At 39.2% G+C, this 26,973-nt stretch overlaps 2 protein-coding genes across 4 annotated transcripts in view; both read left to right on the top strand.

Annotated features, from left to right (window-relative positions):
* Positions 1–14,502, top strand: part of cpeb4b (cytoplasmic polyadenylation element binding protein 4b) — a 30,744-nt gene extending 16,242 nt beyond the window's left edge. The window contains exons 4-11 of one of the 2 annotated variants that reach the window (XM_061055193.1): positions 1,033–1,083; positions 4,420–4,443; positions 5,692–5,862; positions 6,051–6,140; positions 6,605–6,723; positions 6,865–6,979; positions 7,997–8,178; positions 9,756–14,502. In XM_061055193.1, the coding sequence (XP_060911176.1) occupies positions 1,033–1,083; positions 4,420–4,443; positions 5,692–5,862; positions 6,051–6,140; positions 6,605–6,723; positions 6,865–6,979; positions 7,997–8,178; positions 9,756–9,983 (980 nt within the window). In that variant the 3' untranslated portion in view covers positions 9,984–14,502. The remainder of the gene's footprint in view (positions 1–1,032; positions 1,084–4,419; positions 4,444–5,691; positions 5,863–6,050; positions 6,141–6,604; positions 6,724–6,864; positions 6,980–7,996; positions 8,179–9,755) is intronic. The other variant, XM_061055194.1, reaches the window with a different exon arrangement.
* A 2,595-nt stretch (positions 14,503–17,097) lies between these two features.
* nsg2 (neuronal vesicle trafficking associated 2) overlaps positions 17,098–26,973 on the top strand; it is a 40,794-nt gene continuing 30,918 nt past the window's right edge. Inside the window, exons 1-2 of one of the 2 annotated variants that reach the window (XM_061055191.1) lie at positions 17,098–17,378; positions 17,804–18,006. In XM_061055191.1, coding sequence (XP_060911174.1) covers positions 17,851–18,006 — 156 coding nt within the window. In that variant the 5' untranslated portion in view covers positions 17,098–17,378; positions 17,804–17,850. The remainder of the gene's footprint in view (positions 17,379–17,803; positions 18,007–26,973) is intronic. The other variant, XM_061055192.1, reaches the window with a different exon arrangement.

Raw genomic sequence — 26,973 nt, 5'->3', positions numbered from 1 at the left:
CATCAACCAAGAACTGTTGGGCTCAATAGGCGAGGTGTTGGGGAGGGGCTAGCACAATTCCATGTGATCGAGGCATCGGAATGCACCAATCACAGGGCGGTCCTTACCCATACAACAATGGTTGTACTATTTCAACTCTTTCATCTCATTATCCTTCTGCAGCAAGCGGGTTTGCATAACTTTGAAGCTTGTTTGGCATCATAACATGTATTTGTGTGTGGGTGAGGGTGTGTTGTGCGTGCAGGGCGGGCTTGGCAAATAGCTCAATGTAAAATGTATGATATGAGGCTCAGAGAAAGACAGAGGGAGGCACACATAGGGGAATGGAGGTCAATGAGAGGGGGAGAGATGGTTGGAGTCCCACAGATGTACTATCTAATAAGATTGATGTGGCAGAAATACTCTGTATACTCATATTTGTTTTTATCTATTTGTTCTGATACACCCTCTGTTTAGTATGATCTTCTGCCTAAAGCCCAGTACAGTTTCAAACCAAAGGCTGGCCCTTTTTGTCTGGAATGTGTCCGACATTAACCACAGAATTGTTGATATAAAGTGAATCTCTACACATGAAGTGATAATTAAGGATATCATGGTCACATCCTTTGACAGAATGACAAACTGATAGTGTTTGTACCATTCCTTAAAGTGTGTGTTTATCTAGACATCTGAATGTATTTGTGGTTTACATTTCTGTGCTTGTCTGAACGTTTTCTGTTAAATCTCAAAATGGGCCTCTAACACCAACATGAAGATTAAACAGCGATCAGCAAGTTCATCTGAAACACCATGGGGGGAAGGATTTTTTCCTAGGGTGATTTCATTCCTACCAAAGCTTGGGATGTTATTTAGAATAATAAAGTAAACAAAATAACATTGGACACATTTTTCATCCTTACTATAGTTGTAATATGGTGTGTTACTTGCAATACATGTAAAACTTTTGGATTTCTGTTAATGTATGTGGTCAACATTTAGAAATATGCAGCCCTCATAATATAAAATGCTTATGTTCTGTGTCTCCCTGTGCAGGTCGCTTGGGGTTCCCACATCAAGGTAGTGACAACCCTCTGCCCCTCAATGGTACGTATAGCAACCTACGCTTTGTGTCTATTTAATCTGTTTTTGACGAGCTGCCACAAAGTACTGCAGGTGGTCAGAGTTGGGCCACACAAGATAACCATGAGTGTTTAGTGACTTGAAATCCTTGTGCACCATTGCTTGTCAGGACTTGACTTCAACCAAAACGTTTTGCATCCCTCAGTACCCCCTCTGTTTTTGTAACTTGAGATATAGCTGCCATGTCAACTCTGTCCCTTTTTGAATGTAGTTTTTGACCACCGTTGATTTAGTGTCTTAAAGAGCCCATATTATGCCCTTTTTGGGGTTCATATATTTAATCTATGTACCTCCTAAAGTATGTTCACAATAGCTAAACTTCGAAAAAAAATGTCTGTACTGCCGCTCCATGCACCGGCTCGCTTCTGACTCTCTCTCTAAGGCTCTGAAGTGCCCACGTTCAGAGTCCCCACGTGGGCCAAGTCTGATCTGATTGGTCGGCCTGTTGGCTCTGCCGTAATTGGTCAGTTGCTCAGCACGGTTCTTGGAAATGTCCCGCCTCTTTTACCATATTGGGAATGCAGCCACTGGCCCCGTCCGAGGGGAGCATAAACATTAGCACCTTAGCACTACTGTGCTACCGCAGGCTACGGCATATCGTGGGCGTGCTACAGAAGTTAACGGGCGTGCAACATGAGCTGCTGGGCTTGCCACAACGAGCCAATGGGCTTAGATCAGTGATCTCACACTGACAATGACGTCGGACTGACAATTTTTTATCGAGGGGGGCTAGAACCGAGCGTTACATGCGGCTAATGCTACAGCTAACAGGAGGACATAGGAGAAGCCACGTTTCTTGCTTTTTTGCAAGTAGATGTTTCTAAACATGCACAGGACACTTGGAAAACACACTAAAGAGCATATAAAACCAGAAAAAGCATAATATGGGACCTTTTAAACAAACAGGAATATAGAGAGGGGTGTTAAGGGGATGAGTGGATATAGAGAGGATGTGGTGGTTTTTGACACCAGAAAGTTAGCGGAATTCATATAAGCTAAACCTAGATCAACACAACTTTCTTGCGTTAAATTGTTGTTCATTTAGCTCCTTCCTTCCTCGTTCCTCGTCAGTCTATGCGGGAAAACATGGCACGAGGAGTCGCACTTCGTTGATCGCAGGCAGTTAGGACACTCCAATAAGAAACAATAGAATCAAGCTGATTTTGTCGCTGTTGATGCTGCAGGACAAGCTGTTAGCCTAATAGACAGCCATGGAAGTATCCTTAAATATACTCCTTTAATCATCCTTTTGTGGAAAATACCATGAATAAATACTGTCGTTTTTTGCTGTATTTTCTGTGACTTATCGATAATCGATAATGATATCAGAGATACTTCACTGCAGTTTTCACAACAGCAGTTTAATGTTCCGCAACCTCTCCTTTGGCTTCACATACTGTCATTCTTGTTATCAGTGTGTAAGTGTGCTGTTGTGGTCTAGGACCAGGATGTAGAACAGGAGAGGCCAGCAGTTTATTCACAAGATCTCTAGGTCACATGGTTAGATCACATGGTCAGGATCTGTCATCAAGCCCTGAGACAGATGGTGCCAGCGGATAGGCAGGATTCAGAGGTTGCACACCTCTCTCTCTCTCTCTCTCTCTCTCTCTCTCTCTCTCTCTCTCTCTCTCTCTCTCTCTCTCTCTCTCATAAGCGTACACAGATTGCATTCCTCATTCTCCTGATCTCTCTCGCTCACTCTCATTTTCTCTCACCCCCACACGGCTTTTTATCAGCTTGTTTCTCCATCTCTTCCAATCTATTTTTCCCTCTCTCTCACACACACACACACACACATCTTTTTATAGCACTCTGCTCTCTTCCAATCTGCTTTCCTGTTTTCCTCTCTCTCTTCTATCTTTCTAGCTCTCGCTGACCCCCCCTCAGAGTTAATGTCCATCTGGGTTGGAAAGTCCACTGAGGGAGCTGAGGATTATTGCTTGTGTGTTCTGGCCGCTTCTTCATCCCCCCTCCGTGTTCTTACAATGTTAGATGGGTTGATGCTTCAATCTCTCCACTGTGTCGTTCTCATTTTACCTCGCCTCTGAGCAAAGAAACGTTATTTCCCAGAGAGTACATTTAACAAAATCAGTAAAAAGAGCTTTTTCTTATGTTCACATGTTCATGACAGTGAACTGCATTGAGGGCTGTTAGATAGACATTAGAAATATTTTAAGGCAGAAATGAGATTGCAACCTACAACTAGCCAATCTGCTCATGGGATGCGTTCAAACTTTTCTAAATGAATGATTTAAATTTTGAAGAATTACATTTTTTTTAAGCAGCATCGATACATACATAAGGTTAAATTTGTGCTCTTAGATCCTATGCTATCTGTTTTTAAGAACATGCTGAGGTGCTTTCATGAAGTGAATTGTAACCTCTATTAGTTCTCTGGATATACTTTCTATGGTTGCCATGGTCACACGGGAAGAAGACGGAAAAAACCTAGAGAAGTTTGAAAGTTATCAACTTGTGAAACACAACCAGAAAGCTTCGCACACATCCTCCTCATTGGTGGCAATGCTGGCCACGGGACTGTTTCTGTGTTTACCCTGGAAACAATGGAGGTTGCAACGGTAACAGCTTGCTGACATGGATACAACTTGTTTTTTAGTCTAAAGCATGACTGGGGAGAGCAAAACGCATGTTGTGAAATGGCTGGCCATTTCCAGAGACACTTACTGCTCTGTTATTGCTTCTGGCACTTTCATTTGGTTTATGATGTAAGGAGGATTTTTTCTCCCCTCCTTGTTGTCACACTTGTGCTTCCTCAACAACAAATGTAACATAACCACTGCCACTGGGAGTGCTTCGATTATAGTGATATTTAGGGTGAATTTAATTATTTCTCTGTCAGTGAGACCAAACTGAAAGGGCTGTAAACAAGTTTGAGTGTTATAATGCAGTTTTCAGGGCTAAGTAGACTATCTTATTATCTTATCATCCTTGATAAGCCATGGTGTGCCTCAAGGTTCAGTCCTTGGACACTTTGATATGATTCTGGGCCATAATCAGGCAATTGTATTCTCAGTCAAACTGAATAAGGTGGAGAAGTTGCGCAACTATTTAGTCTATGCACAGAGCTTTAAAAAATAGATTATCCCGATAAAGGTATTTAGTGCAGAAACTCAGCATTTCATCAGAATGATTATAATACACAGTTGACAGATAAAGTAGAGGGTGGGGTAGAAGAAAATGGATCATCTCTCTATTGCAGTAAACCACCTGGCACCTATAGTGTATTATGCTTCTTTTATAATCACCCTCTTCTTTGGTTTGTGCTTATTCCACATGCAGCCAGGAATTATAGCAGGAGACGAGGTAAAAATATAATCCCGGATATATGATGTCCCTTTTCCAGCATAAAGTAAACTATGTAGGGCTGTTTATGTTTTGTGATGTAAAGCCATGCCGTCGTGATTTGGAGTTCTGGAGTTTGGCGTTGGTTGTTTAATTGAATGCACACATACGTTTTTGAATGACTCTTCAGTTCGTGTCCGTACAGTGACATGTTTGTCTGCATGATCGTTTTGAGTGTTTAGCCTGGCTAAAAGCTCTTACAAGTGATGTAACGCATCTCTCATTTTTTTTTTTTTCTTGTATTGCTTGACCCTCGCTTGTTTTTTTTCTTCTTCTCATTTTCACACACAGATTGTGACATTGTCAGGTCAGACAATAGTTGTTAGTGTTACTTTTAGCTGAAAGTTAACAAGCAAAAAAAAAAAAAAGTGTAGTTTGTGTTTTACACTCACTGCAACAGAAGAAAGGACACATGTCGAGGCACATGGACGGAACGACACACACATGCTAACCCCCACACATAAACACACACACACACACACACACACACACACACACACACACACACACACACACACACACACACACACACACACACAGAGCACATGCTGTAAGCTCAGGCTAACTCCCTTGCATAAATCTTTATAAAGCAGCTCAGGGCAGGTTTGTAAGGGAGCAGGAGTAGGCCAGAGAAGGCTTAACCTCTACAACACACTTGCACAAAGATGTACAGTCCACTGTGAAACTATTTAGAGTTAGGGTTTTATTTTACCGAACCTGCATGCTTTTTCAGTCTTCCATATACATTGTTGAGTCTGTTCTTATGTGTTTGTCCAAGTCCTTTATACATAACTGTGCTATCTTCTATCATCATGCACCAACTCTTTGCTACATAACTAAAATTAACTCATAACCACTTGATTTTTTTATAATGTTATAATCTCTTCACCTTATTTAAAATAGACTAGTAAAAGGTGCCTGCTAACATGGCTCTATAAGTTAATTTTTATTTTATTTTAATGCATTCAAAGTAATGTGCATGAGATGATAGTCCCTCACCTGAAGGATGTGGAAAGTGTTTTTAGATGCTTTGGCTTCCGCCCATCACCGGGTGAATAATTCAATGCTGTGAAAAGTGCTAATGTACAGTTTTTGTTACTGCACTGGTGCTGTAACTATGACAATGGTGACCCCAACTCAACCTTTACTGCTGGTTCTCTCCTCTTGAAATTAACCTTTCCTGCCGTCCTCCTCTTCTCTTTGTCACAGGTCACTCCTCTCTCTTCCCCATGGAGGATGGTTTCCCTGACGATGAGCGCAGCGATCAGGGCCTCGCAGGCCTCGGCTCTCCACACTGCTTCCCACACCAGAACGGTGAGCGTGTCGAACGCTACTCACGCAAGGTCTTTGTGGGAGGCCTGCCCCCGGACATAGATGAAGGTAAAACCGTTTACTCACATCAAATGACTTAAATTGTGCTGCCTATTTAGCCCTTTAATTGATTGAAACTTTGAAGATGTGTGACCTTATTGAAAGGATGCATACCCTAGGACACATTAAGAGAGTTACACCTGCAACACAAGCCTAAGGACCGCCACTGAGTGTGTATTGTGACTGCTTAATTTCAGACGAGATTACAGCCAGTTTCCGGAGGTTTGGACACCTGTTTGTAGACTGGCCTCACAAAGCAGAGAGCAAGTCCTATTTTCCACCCAAAGGTACGTCAAATCATCATCACACACTAAATCTGTGCCATGTTTTCTCATAATTGTTTGCTGGTCTGCTAAAGATAATGAATTGCCCTTTTAAAAATGTTATGTCATTACCAATTCCTGAACCAATTTATCACATTAAAAGATACGTTTCACTCTGATGTCTCTGTCTTTCTCAGAGAAATGTCAAATATGGTTTTAGGTGTTGCCTTGTATTGGTGCACTATTAATTTACGAGTGTCTGTGCAGTCTGCTTTGCAGACTTTTAGTGGAGAATTTTAAAACCATGCCTGGCCTGTTTGTGTGTTCCTCCATCTATTTGTAAAAACGTGTGCCTTCCTGCTGTGAAATGCAGAATGTCGTGGTGAAACATACAGTCACAGTGATCATCACACAAAATTTCAACACGGCTCTTTTGTCAACAGTATGTGTCCCCAGCAGCATGAATAACCCTTCTGTATCTTATGTAGGCTACGCCTTCCTGCTGTTCCAGGATGAGAGCTCAGTGCAGGCTTTGATCGATGCCTGTATCGAGGAGGACGGCAAGCTGTACCTCTGCGTGTCCAGCCCCACCATCAAAGACAAGCCGGTCAGCAGGAACACTACACACACACACACACACACACACACACACACACACACCAATATGCTCCCACAAAAGAAGCTTGTTTTAAATTGTGCATGGTGCAATTTTATTTCTGAAACCTGTTGGTTTTTTTGTGGGTGACAGGTTCAGATCCGCCCATGGAACCTGAACGACAGCGATTTTGTGATGGACGGATCTCAGCCTCTGGACCCGAGGAAAACCATCTTTGTTGGAGGAGTCCCTCGTCCGCTCCGTGCAGGTATATTTTATTTCTATGTTAAGCGGGAGGATTAACAACAGGGTCTTTTAAATAACAGCACTAACATTTGAAATACATACTGTGCATATGAGTTGAATTCTGTGTGTACATTATAACACCCCTCCCCCCTCCATATTTTCTGTCATTAATCCAAGGCCTTAAATTGTTTCTGTGCTCCTTTCATCGTATTTATTTTTACATATGGCGGTATTATAAATAACAAGAGACACTAAGCAGCCATCTTTTAGGTCTCATTTCTTCACAATCTTTGAAGTGACAGCATTAAACAAAAAAAAAACATTTCTGGAAGACACAGCAATGTGATCTGCTCTAGCTTGCTAGTGTGATGAGCTCAAAGCTACACTGTGCTGGTGACATCTGCTTTGACCTGCCCTGGCCTTGTCAGGAACAAGCCTCCATGGCGCTCTGTCTTCTTGTGTCCCATATTAAATTCCTTTTTATCTTGATCTCAGTGTTATGTTTACTGCATCTCTGGTGTCTGTGTTTAGTGCTGTTAATGTAATCAACAAGGTCACAAGGCCCTGTGGTGCATTCACTGTTTTATCAGCCTCTGTAACATTTGGATGTAAAATGACACGTCTTGAACTTATGTATTAATTTGACATTTTTTATGTCTTGCTTTCAAAGCTGCATTGTAAATGTGCAGGGTTATCGCACCTTCATTTGCATCTTTGTTAACGCCTGTTAAGAAAACCACAATAAACCGTATATAAAGTTTTTGGTATAACGTCTGCTGACCCTACTCTCAGATTGACCCTATCAAACTCTCTGAACTTTAATTCATCAGTGATTACAGCTTTAAGCTCCCAGATCAACAACCCTCATCATCTTGGTGTTCACTGGCTACATGGGCACAAGTTCATGTTTTAAGCTTGTTTCTTCTCTCACGCAATCAAATGTTTTCTTCCCTGTGTTCAGGTCTTTTACTTCTGTTCTTAAAACTTGTTATTTCTTAATATTTTCTTCACCCATGTGTTATTTTTTTCCCCTTTGCAGTGGAGCTGGCCATGATCATGGACCGCTTGTACGGCGGGGTTTGCTACGCTGGCATCGACACAGACCCTGAGCTGAAGTACCCCAAGGGAGCGGGGCGGGTCGCCTTCTCTAATCAGCAGAGCTACATTGCTGCTATCAGTGCTCGCTTTGTACAGCTGCAGCATGGAGAAATCGATAAACGGGTAAGTGGGGAGAGAAAGAGAACTCAGTGTTTTTTCGACCTCCCCTCTGGGTCCCCTTTTTTCTTCATTTGTCTCCACTTGCCTCACTTCCTGTGCTGTTTCCCTCACACTCTCCTCCCATTTCGGAGTTGTGCTGAAATAAGGAGGTCTTATTAGGTTAAATTAATGAGTGCAAAATGTAGCACTGTATTCAGATTGTTTGTGTTTAGAGGTAGAGGATGTGTGGGAGGGAAGCACAATTCAACTCTTTGTTCATCCACATCCATATCAGTCATTATAGCAACATTTGTCCTAATCCAAGCTTCATTTGGAGGATTTCTTACTTGTTTACAATGAATGTAACCACAATTTAGACTTAGAAAAAACACTAGTGTCAAAAAGACAGTAACGCTTAGATAAAAAAAAAAAGAAAAACAACAAGCACTTGCATTTGCTTTCGGTTATTGAATTCTTATTTGACCTTCAATTCTACAGAGCAGAGTACTTTGGAGGAGTCAATGGAAACAATAAAAGCAGACAGGGTCAGTTATGGACAACACGGTTACAGAGAGGTTTTTTTGGATCAGTAGAAGTGATCCACTTTTTGGGGTTTTGTGTTATTCATCTATATAACATTAGTCCAGAATGAATTCTAAATCGCTCTTGTTACCATAGTTTATATTCCTACAATCACTCTTGACACTTTTGTCGTTTGTCTACACTTTGTAGCTGAAGCTATCAATGATTTATTGACTGTTGTCAGCAGCTAAGGAATTACAGTTGAACTGCTTAAAGTGGCCTATAATAGTCTCACACTTGATTCATATTTGCAGCTTAAAAACGAGTGAAAAAGTAAATCAAGTGAAGAGACACCATCATATTATAAATTGCTGTAATAATAGTACGCTACTTTCTCATTTGCATAATTGGGGTGCAAATTTGTGGACTAAGAGTGCCTAAGTGACATTCACTTGCTGATAGCACAATCCCTCATACTGAGCAGTTGGAAAAGCCAGTAAATGGAGTTCAGTACAATCAGAAAAGGGAGTTTGAAATCTACAAACTTGAAGTAACATGCAAATCTTCAGCTAACAGCTTATTGTGGCTGTCCCTTCCCCTTCCCCCACACCCTGCAGTGTGCAAAACTTAAAAGATATCTTTATGTATGCAGTGTCATTCATTTTCATGGTCAGTGCAAACTTCTGTGATAAATACATTGCGTTTACTGTGGCTGCAATAGGAGCCATTCCATGTTTTACAAGTTGAATTATTAAATGTGAAACAAAAGCTCGACTGAATAAAGCTCTGATTTGGTGTTTGAGGAGTGAACAATAAAGAGAGGCTGATATCCTGGATAGAATGAAGAAACAGTAACATTAAACAAGATTAACAATCTCTGCCACTAAAAGAAAAAACTAAAGGTACAGTTTAATAACTGTAGACCATAAAGTGTATGAAAGAAGGATGTGATTCCTGCAACTTTACTAAATTATACTCAAGAAACTCAAAACTAGAAGGGAACATCAGTGAACAGAATGAGAAATGATAAAGTAATGACCATACTAGATTAAAATCACCCCCCCCCCCTCTGATTACAGGTGGAAGTGAAGCCATACGTGCTGGATGACCAGCTGTGCGATGAGTGCCAGGGAACTCGCTGTGGGGGGAAGTTTGCGCCGTTCTTCTGCGCCAACGTCACCTGTCTGCAGTACTACTGCGAGTACTGCTGGGCTGCCATCCACTCCCGCGCTGGACGAGAGTTCCACAAACCCCTGGTGAAGGAGGGCGGCGACAGACCCCGTCACATCTCTTTCCGCTGGAACTAAAAGGGCCGGTGGAGAGGGAGAGGCAACAGGGGAGCAGGAGGGGCAGGTAGTGCAGGAGTCGCAAATCATTGTACAAATAATTGCACTTTTCTGTTGCTGGTTCCTTTTTGCTCTAATTTCACTGAACCTTTTTCTCATTTTTTTTAAGTTAATATATATCTATATTTTGAAGAAAGAAAAGAAAACTGGAATTATATCCAAATATGTCCAGCAAGGAAAAAAGACGTGTAACATAATTTAATGTGTTTTGATTTTTGAAATATTTTTATTAGTTCTCAAAAGATACATATATAGGAAAGTTTGAGGTGTGATGTGGTACTCTGCTATTCAATTGGCATGTTCTAAAGTATGTATTTAATTTTATACAAGATGCCCCAGAAGACACACTTCATTTGATATTTGATTGACTTCTTTTGTAGCAGAGCTATTGCTTTTTTTTTTCTATCGAGTCTCCAGAGCCAATGCTGCTGAAACAGTGTCTCGTTGGCTCTTTGTATTGAAGAGGTGTGATTACATTTTTATTATTTTAACAAGAGGCTCAAGAGCAAATGTGAATTGAAAAAGGTGTTGCTAAAGAAGAGTGCACTTATTTCCAGTTGAAAGAGTGCAGATCCAGTGTATGAGACCCTTAGTAGTTTACCAAAGCTGAATCTCCATTTACTCTGAGGAACAGAGAGGGCCCGCTGCAGAGAGAAACCGATCCTTTTCCTCCCCGATCAAAATGTTTGAACTTCTCTCTTTATGATTTCCCAGATCATACAAATGTTTTGATATTACTTGAAAATCACAACAAATTTCTTTAGCAACACATATTTGGGTTTTGATCTCCATTTTGACATGCAAAAACTAATACCTCAAACTCAGCTGCTAATGTGCCGAATACAGTTTAAAAAAGAGAGAGAGAGAGAGAAAGAAAGAAAACATTATCACCCGCTGGTGTTCTCCTTTCCTTAGAACTCTAATCAAAGGGAAGTGATGCAACAAGCCGAGTGTGATGTGACTGGCACAGTTTTGTACTCACTTGCTTCATCACCTCCTTATTTTTGTAGTCAAACCCAGGGTTGTTCCGGGGTCAGAGAGAAGTGTACTAGGGGAATGTATCGCGTCAGGAGGCTATATGAGAGAGAGACAGGCTAACTGCTAACAGAGATAAATCCAGCCCCCAGATCCCCCTCTCCTAATGTCTGCCTGCAACCTTCTGATGCTAAGCTAGCAGCTAACAGAGGGCAGGGCCTCATTCATGGATCAAAACCTGCCCGCAGTGGGTCTTTGATCCAGATCTTTCAGGACGGAGGTGAAGGTTAACTCCTCGAGAGAAGGCTGGTCAACACCGCCTTTTTTTATTGCAGTTTTTTTTTTTTTTTGAACGGGAGCTATCACCAAACAGGAGATGCCTGTCTTTGATAGTTTGTTTTATTTTCCAATGCATTTGTGCAATTCTCCCAAGTCTTGAATGAAAAAAAAAAAAAAAAAAGTTCTACTTCGCATCCGAGAGTCAGCTACATTTAACGAAAGGAGCAATTAAAGTTTGTCTGCTTTCCGAATTGTCAGCACACATTTGAGTCATGCAGGGATCTGCCCTTTTGGCGAACCCCCTTCTATCTTTTTCTCCTGCCAAGCTTATCCAACTCAGCATCCAGTGTTTTTGAAGCATAAATGAAGATAGTCTCTGCAGTGTGCTCTACTACTACACACTTGTTACCCACATGCAGTTCGTTCTTTATAGCAGTCGGTTGTGCCCGGTGGTGTTTGGGAACCAAAGATGGCTGTGCAGTAGTGGGTCATACTGTAGCTCATTTCTTTTTCTTTTTTTAGGTTTTTACTCTTGTTTTCCTTTTCTCATTTCTTCAAGGACATTTTTTTATATATATATTTTTTAAAATCTGTCACTTCTACCCAGTTTTGCTTAACTGTCAAGCCCAGCAAACCAAAGATTGGCCTTGAACACACTATTTATATATACATATAGAGATTTGACAGTGCAGTCAAAACCCATTAGAAAAACCAGTGGAAGAACATCAGGGCCTGCAAGAATACACACACACACACACACACACACACACACACACACACACACACACACACACACACACACACACTCTCACAAGCGCACACACACCACACACACTCAAGGCCTCACACTCTCCATAGCTCAAAAAGGAAGCGCGCTGGTAGCCACTAGTTCTTTATATCTCAGATAGGTCTGCGTGTTTGGGAAGAATTAAACATGAAGTGCACATTCAAAGCAAAATTGAATCTAATCCTCACATTTGTTTGACATTTTCAGTCACTCAGTGGTAATCTACTAGCTGAGCATTTCAACATGTCAGGGAGTTAGTACAGAAACTTGATAATACACACTAGTGAGAAACGTATCCTCATATCGGCGGGTGTCGTTGCACCAGTTTTTGCACCCTGGTCATTAGTTTTGTGGGTGCGTTGGGTGAGCATTTTAGAAGTTAAAACACTTTGTGAAGAATTTGCTGTTAAATGAGATGATAAAAAAAAAGATTATTTTATACATGGCCTGCTGATTTTTGGTACAGTGTTTTCTAGCTAAATTATTTTGTCATGCACATATAAACATTTATTATGCACTACTTTTCTAAATATTTTTTCTTTTTCCAACAGTCATTTTAGGCACATTTTTCACAAATGGGGAAACTCCTTTTTGCAATACCTCAATTTTTCACATTGTGAAAGGTAGCTTTTGTACTTTTGTTACTGAGAGATCTGCATATATGGAAATGTTCATTTTAAGAAAAAAGTTGAGTGATTTCAATATATATTATTTTCAATTATGCTTTTTATACATTTCAGTGCTGAGGAAACTTTACAACTAAGTGTGCACTTGTGTTGATGCGACTTCAGATCTGCAGAGGAGAGGCCAAAGTGTATCGCTCTCTTGGTCTTGGCTTCTCGTACACTAGATGTTTCCAGTCAATCTGGTCAATAACAGCATGGCGAGAATAATAAAATGAAAAAAAAAAACAAGTTGTAATTTGAAATCGATGTTAATGTCTCTAAACATGGCTATACTAGTTGGGAAATGGTAACTTCTGTCTTGGTTTCCTCTCCATAGATGGAGTATAACTTATTATAAGGAGAATGCAAAATTTGGTTCACGCATACCGCTGAATCTCTTATCACAAGAATGGATGTTTGGTGTTTAGATATTTTAATATTTGAAAAAAAAAAAGTATATATATATTCTTGAACTTGCCAACTAGCACCTATTGTAATCCTTAGCATGCATGACATAAAAAGAGAAAATGACAAGTACATGAATTAGCTATTAAAAATTAATTGTTGTGGTGTGCACCAAATGTTTCTAAACTATTAACTTGTTAAGGACAAGCCTCCCCAAAACCCACTCTCACCTCAACCCCCCTCCCAACACCTCCCCCTCCCCCACGTGTTGATGTCCTCGCTTCCCCCATTTGCAGACCTCTGCAGGATGCACATGACAGAGAGCTAAGACGAGAAACAAGACAGAACGTAACTTTAAATCGATTCGGCAGTGCAGGACTTTGAGCATCCTTCTAAACACTGTTTTTAAAAAGACTTGAGAACTCATCCCCGCTGTCTGTCGAAGGTGATCTTATATAGACCTATCTGGAGGAAGGGGAGCTTAAAGACTTGAATGTGGTAAATGTTGCAAGTTAACTTCAAGTTGTTATGTGCAATACTTCTTTTGAACCTTTTTCCAGATAAAGACTCTTTGCAATGTAATTCTTTATTGCCATTTTTAATTGCAGACATTTAATTAAAGAAGATGTTAATATGTTTTTCACAGTCATTTTCTACTGTTATTGTAATCCTTTTCATGCTGGTGTTTGTAAAAAAGAAAAGAAATCAAACTATTTGTACTAATATAAATAATTGAAGTTATTTTTAAAACATTAAAGGTTTTGTGCTCATTTGCTTATTTTGTTTATTTTAAGCTACTGTGATTGATTGCATTGTAATTATTAGGTCAACAATGTATTTAGCTGTTTATTGGTATATTTTTAATTGGAATGTATAATTGATTTTTATAATTTTGATCAGATTTTTGTTATATTTTTGAGGTGAAGCTTTTAATATGTTAAAGTGTCTAGTTTTTACTAATTGCTATATTGTGCTCCACAATATATGGTTCACATTTTCTGAAGGAAAATAAATATTTAAATATTTGTCTGTTAATGATGTTACTTAATGGCAAGATTTCAATAGTTTTTAACTGTGTATGGGAAGGTTGTTGTATTTATTAATAGCATTTTTTACTTAAGATATCACCTTAATTTTTATTGTCATTTCACTTTATAAGTTCCTATTTTTGTATTTTCCTTTCTAATTAAGTTATGTAATACGGATATGTCCATATTTCTAGGAGTTGGTCTGTAGAAGTGCTAGTGAACGAAAAAGAAAAATCTAATGTTATTTAATTGTTTGCAGCCAACTATTTATAACAGTATGCATAATTTTTAAATATTTGTAATGTGAAATGTTGAATGAAATAAATCTTAACTGTGATGAACTTTTGTGCTCTGTGTGCTTATTATGTTTAATGTTTCGTCTTTAAAGCTCTTATAGGATAATCATAGTAACTTGTCACATCTCTGTCTTGTAGTTGAAGCATGTGTGAGTTGTTGTTTACCTTCCAAGACAACGGGTTAAACATAAATGTGTGGCTTTTTAACAGGGTTAATAGGTTACTAATGAATTCTTAACAGTTTGAAAAGTGGTGATTTGACATCTTGTGAAACCACTGAAGGTCATCACTACTAAAAAACTAAAAGCTGCAGATCTCAGGTCTGGATCTCTCTTGTTTTGTGGCCGTTACTACGAAGCAGGTTCAACATACCCAGGGTATCTTTCGGTTATCTGGCTTCACTTACCCTGACATAAGAGATCACACAAAACGATCACAAAGCTGGTTATCAACTAAATCAACCCAGAGTTTCTACGAGCGTGTTCACATATAGTAAAGGTGGCTGTTTTAGCTTCACATAACCAATTATGAGCATGTCTGCTGTCAGTAAGTTGTCATATTTCACAAACTCATAATATACTTTAGCCCATTCAAAATATCATGAAGTTTAAAACAGGAAGTATACCCACCTGAAGGCAAACATCTCCCATAACCTGGTAGCTACAGGTAAAACAAATGCTATTCTCTACTTATTTGGTTTATTCTTTATTCTTGATTTTTTCTGCTGTAAATAATGAAGTCTTTGATTTCCCAGAAGATCCTACCACGTGGAAGACAGAATGGCAAAGTGAAAAAGAGAAAATGAAACTAATCTAACATTTTGTGTCCATACAAGAGAGGAAAGAAGCAGCAACGTTTTAGCTAAGAAGGTTCTTTGGATCATCGACTCAGTTTGATCCCCTGCTCCTCCATTCCACATGCTGGAGAGTCCTTGTTCTTGGGCTGAATGATGAAGCTGAAGTGCTCCAGGTATTTTGTTAGTGATTAATTATATGGTCAGAAATTTAAACAACTTCCCAGTTGCCCAACATATTCCAGTCATATCTCTGTATTAAAGGAGCCTGTGTAACCTATGAAAACACATCAAAACTCTTTCCCTTCTTGGTCGACTGACAGATTCCTACTAAACAAGTAATGATAAACTCTGAGTTTAATTTAGGCTCACGCCCAAATCACATGTTCATAATTTACTTTGTGGATCCACAAAAACTAGACACGCTATCTTAGAATCAAAACAAAGAGGGCTGACTCAGTCATGAGTTGTTTTCCAAAAGCTAATTATACTGGCTGATAGCTCAGATACACCACCAGCTGGTTGTATTTTGCCCTGTAAAGATTAAAAGTCTGATCATTGCTCATCCAAATATCAGTCAAATTTGTTGGTAAAGATGTATTCTATTAATCAGCCAAGCTTTTAATTCATGTATGTTCTTACCCACCTGATATAAAGCTCCGGCCTTATGACACATTTTGCAAATGGACAAATAAAGAAGATTAGTGCTGGACTAAGAGAGGACTGATCTTTCCTCTCAACACTTAATAATATAAAGGAAACTTTGGCAGGCCTATACTGCTTAGACAAATTACCCCAAGGTAGAACGAGTTGCAACAGAACGCCACCTTCGGCTCAACCTATCTAAGCCTGAGCTCCTTGTCATCCCTCCCAGTTCCTCTATGCAACCACAGATCGATATCCAGCTTGGACCAGCCAAATTCATACCCGCACAGTCTGCCTTGGAACCTAGGAGTCATGGTTGATGACCAGCTTAGGTTTACAAGGCTGTCTCGATTTGCCTTATACAACATCAGGAGTACTCATGGCACACAGTAATACATATGTGCCAGTACAACCTGAAACTGCAATGACTATTTGACCACTTATAACTTCCCAGAAACAACTGAGGCCAAATAAACAGATCTCTGTTTCCCCTCAAAAACACACAAATACCTCAACTTATTTCTGTGTTGTGTTCACGCTCAGATAGTCTGTGAATTGATGTGCTGTTTTTTTCACAGACTTGCATACCCCTTTAAATATCAGCTGTTTTTTTTTTTTTTTTTACCTCAGACTGTGTGTCGGTCATCAAACCACCAGATGGCGATGTAGGACAAAACAAAACAAAAACAGATTGGATTTGCCTAGGTTCATGCTGCTTTCAATGCTACCGGGAATATTGTTTGTCTAATCTATTATCCCGAAGTTATAGGCCTTTTCCTTTATATTTTCAGCTGGGAAAGTGTCCATTTTCCTTTTATTTGATTTGATTGCTAAGCCTATTGCATTTAAGAAAAATAATGTTGTGTCATTAACTTTATTTTTGTGGGAATGACAAAAACATTCAGTTCATATTTAAGCTTACAACTTTAGCTGGGCTATCATTCATATATCGAGATAAACAGGGTTAAAAAAAAAGTATTTTACAAATTGCCTGTACTTAAAAAAAACACTAGGGTAGCCTATTATTAACATAATAAATAAACAACATATAGTAAATAAACAACATATAGCCAAGGCTACGTCCAACCTCCTTGCGTGAGTAAACGTGAAGCCCTTAAAGGCATCATTAATTCGGCTTCCACTTTGGCAAAACAAACGAGACTCCCAAAAGGAACAAAAAAAAAAATCCCCCTAGCGGCAGCTCCAGCGGCTGGTTGAAGCAGCAGCAGCAGCAGAAGCAGCAGAAGAAGAGGCTCTGTGTTTGTTTGGATTAGGGGGTTGGGCTGCCTGCTGGTAGGAAACCGCCGCCAGACATCCAGTTCGTCCCCGGCGGTGCAGCGTTGCTTTCCCGCAGCCTCAGCAGCATCGACTCCGCAGCGCAGCCTCCAGCCTCACCTGCTCCTCATCTGCGCCGTTCCTCCGCCTCTGTCCAGACACAAACACTGCAGCACGCAGGGAGACGGACGGACAAGGACGACCGGCTGTAAGTTACTGCTTTTTGGGGTTATATGTTAGTTATTTTTTGACACAGAGCGAGGTGGAGGTTTTGCTATTGGTGGATGTTAGATTTTCTCTTTGGTTTCCTGGAAAGAAATAGTCCGAGATACGTTTAGGTTGCAAAGAAAATGTGCCTTTTTGAATTTTTGATTCTCTTCAATCGCATGCTCCCGATTTAATTATCATGGATCGCAAAAAAATCCCAGTCATTTGCTTACGTTTATCCATATTCGTTGCGTAGGCTACTTTATTAAAGCTACATTTAAGTTAAATCACCATTCATATTACATTTCGAGTTAAATTAGAATCATCCTCATCAAAAAGCCATTTGCTGCCAGTTTTCATTGACCTGAAAAGGCTGTGAGGTAAAAGTCATCTTTTTTCTCCCCCAACACCTCCTCCTCCATTCAGGAGCAGTCTTCAGGGAAATAAGGGAATATATTGAAGGTCGGTGAAAGATGGTGAAACTGGGGAGTAATCTTCAGGACAAAGGGGCCAAACCTGTGAGCGTGGAGGACGGCTTTCAGAATGTGCCCCTCATCACTCCTCTGGATGTTGGCAGCCTGCAGGGCCAAGCACCTGAAAAGGTGAGCAGCCCCCACAGCCTCAGCGATGTGTGTTTGTGTGAGATTTTTGTTTCCTCCAGCTTGTTTGTGCATCTGTCTGTTTTTCTTAATCTCCTTCTGTTTGTATTTACTCTGTGTTGTTGACCTACCATGTCCCCAAACCCTCTTATGCTGAACACCCCACCTCATACCCCCACCGCCCCCCCCTCCCCCTCCCCCACACACCCACACATTTGAATTCATTCACAATTCATTCATCTCAGCTGTCACCCTGCCATGTCCTTTGTTTTTCTATCTGAGATTAGGAGACAGATTTGGTGCCAGACAGACTGTCATTTATCATTTGAACATCCCAGAGTAACTGCACCGCAGCTTGTTAATCCAGTTACCATGGCGGCAGTGCAACCGTTGGTGTTTCCATGTAGGTTTGGACTGAGAGCTGCACTGATTGCACATTATGAAAATCAATGGTATTAGACAATAGTTAGGCTCATTGATGCTCCTTCTGAAAGCATCTTATTATGGATGTATTATGTGACAGTGTTTTGTTCATTTCAAGGTTACTGTGTAATGATTTAATTCAGCAGCTTTATGTGTCTTCATATTGCTGCTCTGCATTTACTTATTATAGATGGATAGATTTAATTCATCATTAAATCATCATCAGTGGGTTAGCTTGCATTATATTTAGTAACACAAGGGTTATAGCACTTTAGAATTCAAACCAGTGGAATGTCAGAGATATAGAGCTTTAAACTAGAGTCTATTTGGACCATCAAATCAGATTAGTAGGAACACTGTTTAATAGATACTTTATATTTATGTTAAAAATAAAAAAAAACAAATAAGAAACAGGTTTCCTCTGGGGAATTTAGCTCACTTACAAATCTCTCTCTATCCTCAGAAATTGAGTTTATTTTACTTCTGAGATTTGGTATCAGTAAAAAAAAAAAAAAAAAAAAAAAGCCAAATCATTAAATCTTTATTTAAAAAGCACCAACACAACAACATGTCTCTAATGAAACTTCACTTAAAGAGCAGGCCTAGATTGTACTGTGTGTTACATTCTTTACAGAGACCCAGAGCTAATCAACAATTAGCAAGCACTTGGCAACAGTGGCAGTGGCCTTGAGAGGAACCAGAAACATTGGTGAACAAACGTCTGCCAGAACAATTTGGGACAAGGAGGTGGAAGTTGAAATGGAGAATTAAAAAATGTTGCTGTCAGGAAAAACTTTGGACTTTGATCGGAAAATAGTCAGACCGAAGGGGTCGTGAACAAAGCCATTGTAACATTGGTTTTGATTAGCCTTTGAATCAATTACTGAATAGACAGAACTGTGATTTGATAAAAAGTCTGATACTGATTCAGCAATTTATGAAATGTTTCAAGCATGAATGTCCAACATCATTTCTCTGTTTGGTAAACATGAAGGTAAGGCTTGTCATATTGGAGAATTAGCTTATTCAATGTCTTCCTCAGAAACAAAAGAGAAGGCAGATACAGCTCTTTTGTCTGTTCAGTAATTGAAGGTTACAACATGCTGCTGGGTAGCTTAGAGCAAAGAATGAATCAGTGAGCTTTTCTCTATCAGTAACAAAATCCACCTACAAATGCCTTTAAAGCTCACTAATTAGCAGAATATTCTTTTTAAACGGACATCAGGAATCACTGGCTTCAGCCAAGAAAGAGCCCAGCAATTACACATCAATAAAACTGAAACTCGTCACTTTTACATTTAGGTTGATTTTAGATTAAACAATAAAATCTAAAGAGTTTGCTTAAAATATGCTGCAGTGTAGATATCATAATGTTTAAATGTTTATAAGCTCCAGCTGTCAGTCTTTTATGTTACTGTAAGTGAAACTTAGCTTTCCTTCTGGCTCCAGCAGAACATTTTACAGTGAAGTCATAAGTGGTAGTAGAAGTGGTGGTCATAAACTGTAAGTGGTAGCAGTGGTTCAGAAAATAAGTCAGAGTTTTACAAGTATGGAAACTATACCCAAAATACCTGTTCTTTAAATCTCTTTAAGTTTTAGACAGTTGCTGGCACCAAAAAAGCCCACCAGGCTCCAGAAGCTTGGGCTTTTTTTGTTTCAAATGTTTCACTGACAAGTACTTTTCTGATTGAAAATAAGCATGAGTCAAAACTTCAATCCTTTTCAAAAACACCACCAAAACAGCTTTTTTTCTTCTTGTAAAAAATAGTGAAATGATTCAATGATAAACAGAAAAAGCACACGTAAACAATGTGGTGGTCGATGGTGCCTTCATGTGACATGTTTATTTTATAAATGAAGCAAAGGTGATAGAATTATGACCTAAGTTACATGTTGCGTACACTGTAAAAAACGTGGCTGTGTATGCAATTCCCCAAGACCAGATAACAGGCACACACACACAAACATGCACGTACAGTTCAGCCTAACCCTCACTATGTATTCTGCTGATTCAGGCACAATCTCTTTCCATTTCATATACCTGCTAACTGGGGAGGCTTGTCATTCACTTCACACCCCCCCCCCCCACCCCCACCCCACTCACACACACACACACACACACCCAGAAGGCTTATACTGTTGTACAGGCACGTGAACCTGTGTGTGTGTTTGATTGACGAGTCAGTTCTGTCAGCAGCCATCAGGTCATAACATGACTTTTATAGAGCTGTCAGTTATTTTACACTGATTAAATCACTCCCACTAGACTGGAGAACATGTCTACATTTACTGTGCTCAAAGCTGCCATCGTGTGAATATTATACCACACATATTCACACATCTACACACACATCTACACATCACCATGGCAGTGTTCTGTGTGATTGATGCCCAGTGGTGATATAGCTTGATTAGCCTGAATAAGTATAGTAACAGAGACAGAGAATAACCTGGGTGAAGTATGATTTCCTGCGATATACTTGGGATTTTTGTCAGTGACATTTAAAGAAAAAGAGGTCAGTCATCTCAGCAGGCTGTTTTGTTGACTATCAGTGAATTTTTACATGCCTCAGGAGACGCAGGCAGAAAGATTGCTGTTTCTTGTTGCTTTTTGAATCACACCCTGACAGCCAATGAATGCAGATTCGGTATGCATGCTCGCTTTCTCCCAGGACTGACAAATTGTCGGTTCCGCTTGTGCATAATCCGGTTGAAGTTGTCCATTCTTAAAGGCATTAGTGGGGAAAATGTCTCGTTTAGAAATCGTTATGCAAATGCAGATGGATCCATTTGTTTTTACACGGGACAGAGTGGGAGTTGTAAAGGTCAATTTGCTGCTAAATCTTTAAACATGTCTCCTGCTGTGAGTGTGAGGATTTGTCTCTCTGGAAAGTGATGTGTGAACAACACAGAGGTCAACAGAAATAAGACTGAAATCTGTAACTAGATGTCAGAGTCAGGGAGGCGTTAATGAATGCTATCACACTTCAGTTAATTTAAAGGGAATTCGGCACACTGTTATTTATCTGAGGCTGTAGCTGTATGATCACACTCTTTGAAATCCCACCTCGAAGTGTTTGATTTCCTTTTTGGTGCCTAGTTTAACTGTTGCTCTGTAATCCTGTTTTGGAGTTTTTACACATGCCTGCAAAAGCTAATTTTCATTAGCCAGTTGGGGGCAGCAGAAACAAGCTGTGAAACCAAACAACGACATGTATGAGTCATCACTGTTTATGCGGGGTGTTTATTAGCTAGCTGTGAAACAGACTCAAATGAATACCGATGCCTCTTTCCTAGCTATAATATAATAATAATAATAAATAAAGTTAGTTTAACCACACTGCAGAAACAGTCTTTGTTAACAATTTCCACAGCAAAGATTCAATGAGTGCAACATAAAACACTCATTACATCTGTAGACGACAAGATCAGCAAAAAAGGTAGGAGGCACCGCTTTGTCCACAGGGGGCGCCAAAATCAACATTAACTGCCAATTTGTTAGAAACCACAACAGTTATTGGACTGGTTAAATATAATATAACATAATAACATAATCAGATAATAATTTTCTTTACAAAACCTTTAACATGAGTGAACATTAACCGACTTTAAGCAAGTTGCTAACTGGCTCCGTGCTCTAGCTGGTGTAGACCAAGTCGCCTCTGCTCTGCTACATCTGAAAACATTGCTTTGATGGCAAAGAATAAACACTGGATTATAAGGCCTGACAGAACAAAACAAAAGGACTTTAACTTGCTTAAAATTCATAGGAGCTACATATTTTCTGTGTCTTTATATACATTGTTTATATTTTAATATCATCCAAAGCAGCTCTGGGGTCAAAGACACCGAAGGAAGCTAAACCCATGGAGTTCTGTCCCTAAACCTTTATACAGTGTACATCAGTGTTATCTTTTAGGATGAAAATCTTCTTTAATCTCTCTGAATTTAAGTTTGTTGTTTTCGTCAGCTCCACATAGATGCTGTTCATTGATGATCAGCTTTGAACTGGCTTTGAGAATCTGATCTGAGACCAGTTCTGTCCTTTAGAGCTAAAGCGAGGTTTATAGATTGATGTGACATGACTTATACCCCAGATCAGCAGCTTTACAGACACACAACCCCGGCTTTTTTTCCCTGATCCCACCCAATGACTGAGTGACCTCCCCAACTACAGGGTTACCAAGGAATATCTGCAGGGGCGGGATGAAGTTCACACACATAGAGACACACACGCACACACAAACACATAATAATGCTGCTGTGGGCTGCAGAGGCTGAGGCATTAGAGAGGGTATTAGATTTGATTCCATCTGGGCAGGGACGAGTCACAGCCACCACCAGGTCACCAATATCTTGATTGGATTGCTGCAAGTTTGAAAAAAAAACCAACAACAACAAGAAGCCGAGGAGAGTGGAGAAACATAGAGATTGTTAGAGTGATAGATCATTTCTTTTAGTTCTTTCTCACCCTGACATCAAAGCTCGGGTACAAAGACCTGCTTCAAAGGCTGTGACATTCCCTGTTTGACACATCTCCTTAAACACGCGTGTCCTTTTCTTGTTTCTCTCCAAGTATTTCCTTTGGAGCAGCTTTTAAGTCTCATTTAATCTTAATAACTGTGTGTTGTTCTTGTCCTCATTAAATAGAAAGGGCTTCCTTTGAGTAGGATGAAGAAAGATTTTGTGTGTGTTGCGACAATGCCGCGTCTCATTACAAGATGAAACATCATCCATGTTTAATTTGGCAAATGATCATAAATTATAGCAGACCTATTTGCAAATGTATCTGGCTGGTTTTGCTTTGAGTCTGTAAGAGTAACTGTGACCCCTGAAGTAAACAGCATTGACTGTAGTCATGTATCATGTGCTGCTGTTAAAGTGAAGTGATGTCAGATTCGGCTGCCACCCTGGATTATATTTACTTTGATTTTTTAAAGATTAGTTACCCAACTAATCATCCATACTTTATTCTACGTGTCAAACTGGGAAAAGTGCTCATCAGAACTTCTGAAACCTAATGTCACTTCTTTACATTTCTTCTCTTGTCCAACAGCTCAAAACCTGAAGAATCCTTTATACACATTTATAAATGACAAAGAAACACACCATATAGTGGTGAAAGCTGGAATAGACAGATATTACAAACATTTGCTTGAAAAATGACTGAAATAATGAATCAGCTATGAAACAGTTAGCAATTATTGACTAATGGAGTAATCGACTAATCCTTGTGGATCTAATTGGTACTATTTTAAGAGTCAGAGCTTTATCATGTCTATAAATATAAAAATAATAAATTAATAAAATGATATACATCAGCCAGTCAATTGTTTGGTCTGTAAAATGTCTTAAAATTATGAAGAATAAACATTTCAATATAACGCTCTCAGTGTAAACTCCAAGGGGACACTTCAATTTTCTGTCTTTGTTAGAACAACAGCTTCAAAACCCCAAATAATTCTGTCAACTATCACAAACAGACAGAAAATTATTGGCATTTATCATTGATTATTTGCCCCAAACTGATTATTAAAAAGAAGTTTCTGAACTGTTGCTCCTGTAGTTTATATTATACGATTACTGTGCAATCCAACAGCACTGCAGGCCTGACTCTTGTTCCTGCCTGCTGGTTGAACCATGTTTCAGTCCTGCTCCTCAGGACTTTGAATTCAGCTGGTTTATATTCTGTCTGTGTAGAAAGATATTGATTTACACCTCTAATGTGGAGGGAATGTTAATAACAGAGCTGTACTTACCTGAATCAAGAAAGAACCAGCACTGCTTGTCCAGACAGACCGCAATTACTTTTCCTGGATGAAGCCGTGTGATTGATGTTTCGTTAATGGTAAAAAAAAGCTTCTCTTTTTTTTACTATAGTCAATATCCATACAATAATAATGAATCAAATTACCATTGTGTATTTGAAATATGTCCCTGGTTTTGACAAAATCCCATAGAATTATAACCCAACTCTTCTGTAGCTCTACTGTACCTTTAAGCACTTTAGCTCATTGTTTTTGTTGCCAATTTTACAGGCAACTTGTGTGCAATAATCAGCAAAGTTTAAAAAATCTTCTGAATGCTAAAGGCTTGACCTGATGGCAGACCGAGACAGAAGCTAAAGCAGCTTAAGAATCGAAGGAGTCAGATGTTTGCCTTTTATTTTGAGTTGGTGGGGACCAAAAACAGAGCTTAAGGGAGTATTGTGATTTGGACTTGTGTGGCCACAATCACGACTCAAAAATAAAGTAAATGGTGCTTTGTGGTGCTTATATAAAAATAAGTGTGCTCATGAGCATTCTGCTGTCCCAGAGTGGTGAAAAAAACCAATATATGATTAGGAGTGAATTATAATAATAATACTTGTGTTTAACTGAATATAATTTTGGAAAAAGATATTTTAGTTTATGTCTTTTCAGCAGAGGTGTCTAATTTATAGCAACCAAATCCACATTCATGAGCTTAAGTTTCACCAACAGAGCTGCCACATTGATGGCTCCCCCCTGGTTTTTTATATGGATTTTATTCACAGTTTTATTCCACTGTGGAATCAAACATGTCAAATCTGTCGGCTTCTGCCTTACACGCTGAGACTTTCACCAAAAACGGACTCTCCTGCTGCAGCTCAGTCTTTTAGGGTGAAGTATGAAACCACAATCTGAGTGATAACAGGTCTGGGGAATAACTGGGGAAGGCAGAGAGAAAAGAAAGGTTTGGAAAGTATTTCCACAGGGAATACCAAGTCTACCAGAACACTGTGATTGGAGACAAAACGATGGAGAATATGCTGGCTGAATTTGGCGAGCTAAAACTGACTTTTCTAAAGCACACTTTTCTTTACTTCAATTTTTCATTTAAATGATCATGTATTCATTTAAATACGATACTTTACACTTTATTGTCCCCTTGGGGAAATTTACCTTGGACTCATAGTGATGCCAAACATTCAGCTGCTTCCACTCAAATCAATAAATAACAGCAATAGAAAAACAACACCCGCACATAAACAAACAGGCACATACCAATACAGACAACATTTATTCCACAATTACAAAACAAAAATATGACTATGAAAACTTAAACATCTCTTTAAAAAGTACTTAAATCCCTTTTTTAAGTCCTGTAAGTTTCAAAAAGCTGGGATGTCATGTTGTTTGTGTGTCATTTCTCTACACAGAAATAAACTGTGGAGCTCTATTGCACATCCAAAATTGACTCTCTGATAGTCATGAAAGTATTTAAAGGTCAAAGTGACTCAAGAAGTTTGCATAAAATAAATATGTCTAATTGAATATCTGTAAATAGATTCTCTCAGGAAATTGCACCAGCGGCTGTGCCAGAATAATTTACCTCCCACTGATGTACAAGTCCCTGTCAGTCTGAGAGTCGCATTAAAAGGTCACAGTGAGTGGAGGAGTGTACATGAAATGAAGTCTACAGCCATGATGTGAGGCTGTTATTCTACTGTTGCAGAAAAACACATTAATTAAAGTATAAAAGCTGTATAGTTGATTTAAAGTTTTTCATAGCATCAAAAATGTATGAAAACATCGCCATCATAACCAGACCTCCATCCAAGTGAAGGAGTAAGAACACATTGCTTGTTTACATAAACACAAGTTTTCTTATATATTGCGATAAATTCAGACTTCTGCAATGAGTTGGTTGTGAATGCTCAAATAGTGATGCTGATGAAAATGCAATTAATTGCCTTGCCTTCATTTTTTATCTGTATTTGCATCCATACAACTGACAAATTCATCTCTATAAATACGTGTTGACGAATCGGTATGAATTTCAACCCTACAGGTTCTCAGCTGCTTTTTACTGTCTTAAGTTACAGGATGTAACACCAGGCCTTTGTCAGGATATCTTTAGAAACTGAGCCAAGGGTTGTCTCCACAGGATATTGTGTCAATTTTCAATAATATTTAATAAATAAAAGCACAACTTGGCATCAGTGAAGTCATTTAATTAAAAAAGAATGGCAGTTTTTGTCTTGTGGCTATTCACTATGATATGAATCAATGTAAAAAAATGATATACAGAGATATGTCAATGATGAAGCCAACACTTTGATTGGGGTGCATCTCAAGTACAAATCAGGGAACAAATGTGAAATGAGATTAAAACAGTGTTTTTAGCACTGTTCACAATTATATGCAACAAAAACTGCTCTAAGCAATGCATCAACTAAATTAATAAATAACTTCCAAAGAGTCACTCTTAAACAAAAAATCTTATCTCGCTGGTGATGGAGTTTCAGAGGATTAACAATGTGGTATGGTTCAAATTTGTGTTCTTGGAGGATCTTTTGGGAGTCATGAATGTCTTTACATAATTTCATGGTAAAAATCCATTATTTGTTAAATCAGTCTGAACCAAAAGTTGTCAGGGGGCCTACTGTAATTGCAATTCTTAAAGCTACACAACTAGTGTGACATTGGGGGAAATCACAAAGGCAAATATGGGGCTTGCTGTGTGGAATAAGATATGGGTAAGTTTTAGTTTTGATCATATTCCACCCTGTTATGTGAAATGAGTAGCTGTAACCTTTATATGTTTTGACAC

The sequence above is a fragment of the Labrus mixtus genome, chromosome 14 (assembly GCF_963584025.1).
Source record: "Labrus mixtus chromosome 14, fLabMix1.1, whole genome shotgun sequence".
Lineage (NCBI taxonomy): Eukaryota > Metazoa > Chordata > Actinopteri > Labriformes > Labridae > Labrus > Labrus mixtus.
The sequence above is the reverse complement of the archived record's forward strand: the minus strand, read 5'-3'. Positions and strand labels throughout refer to the sequence as shown.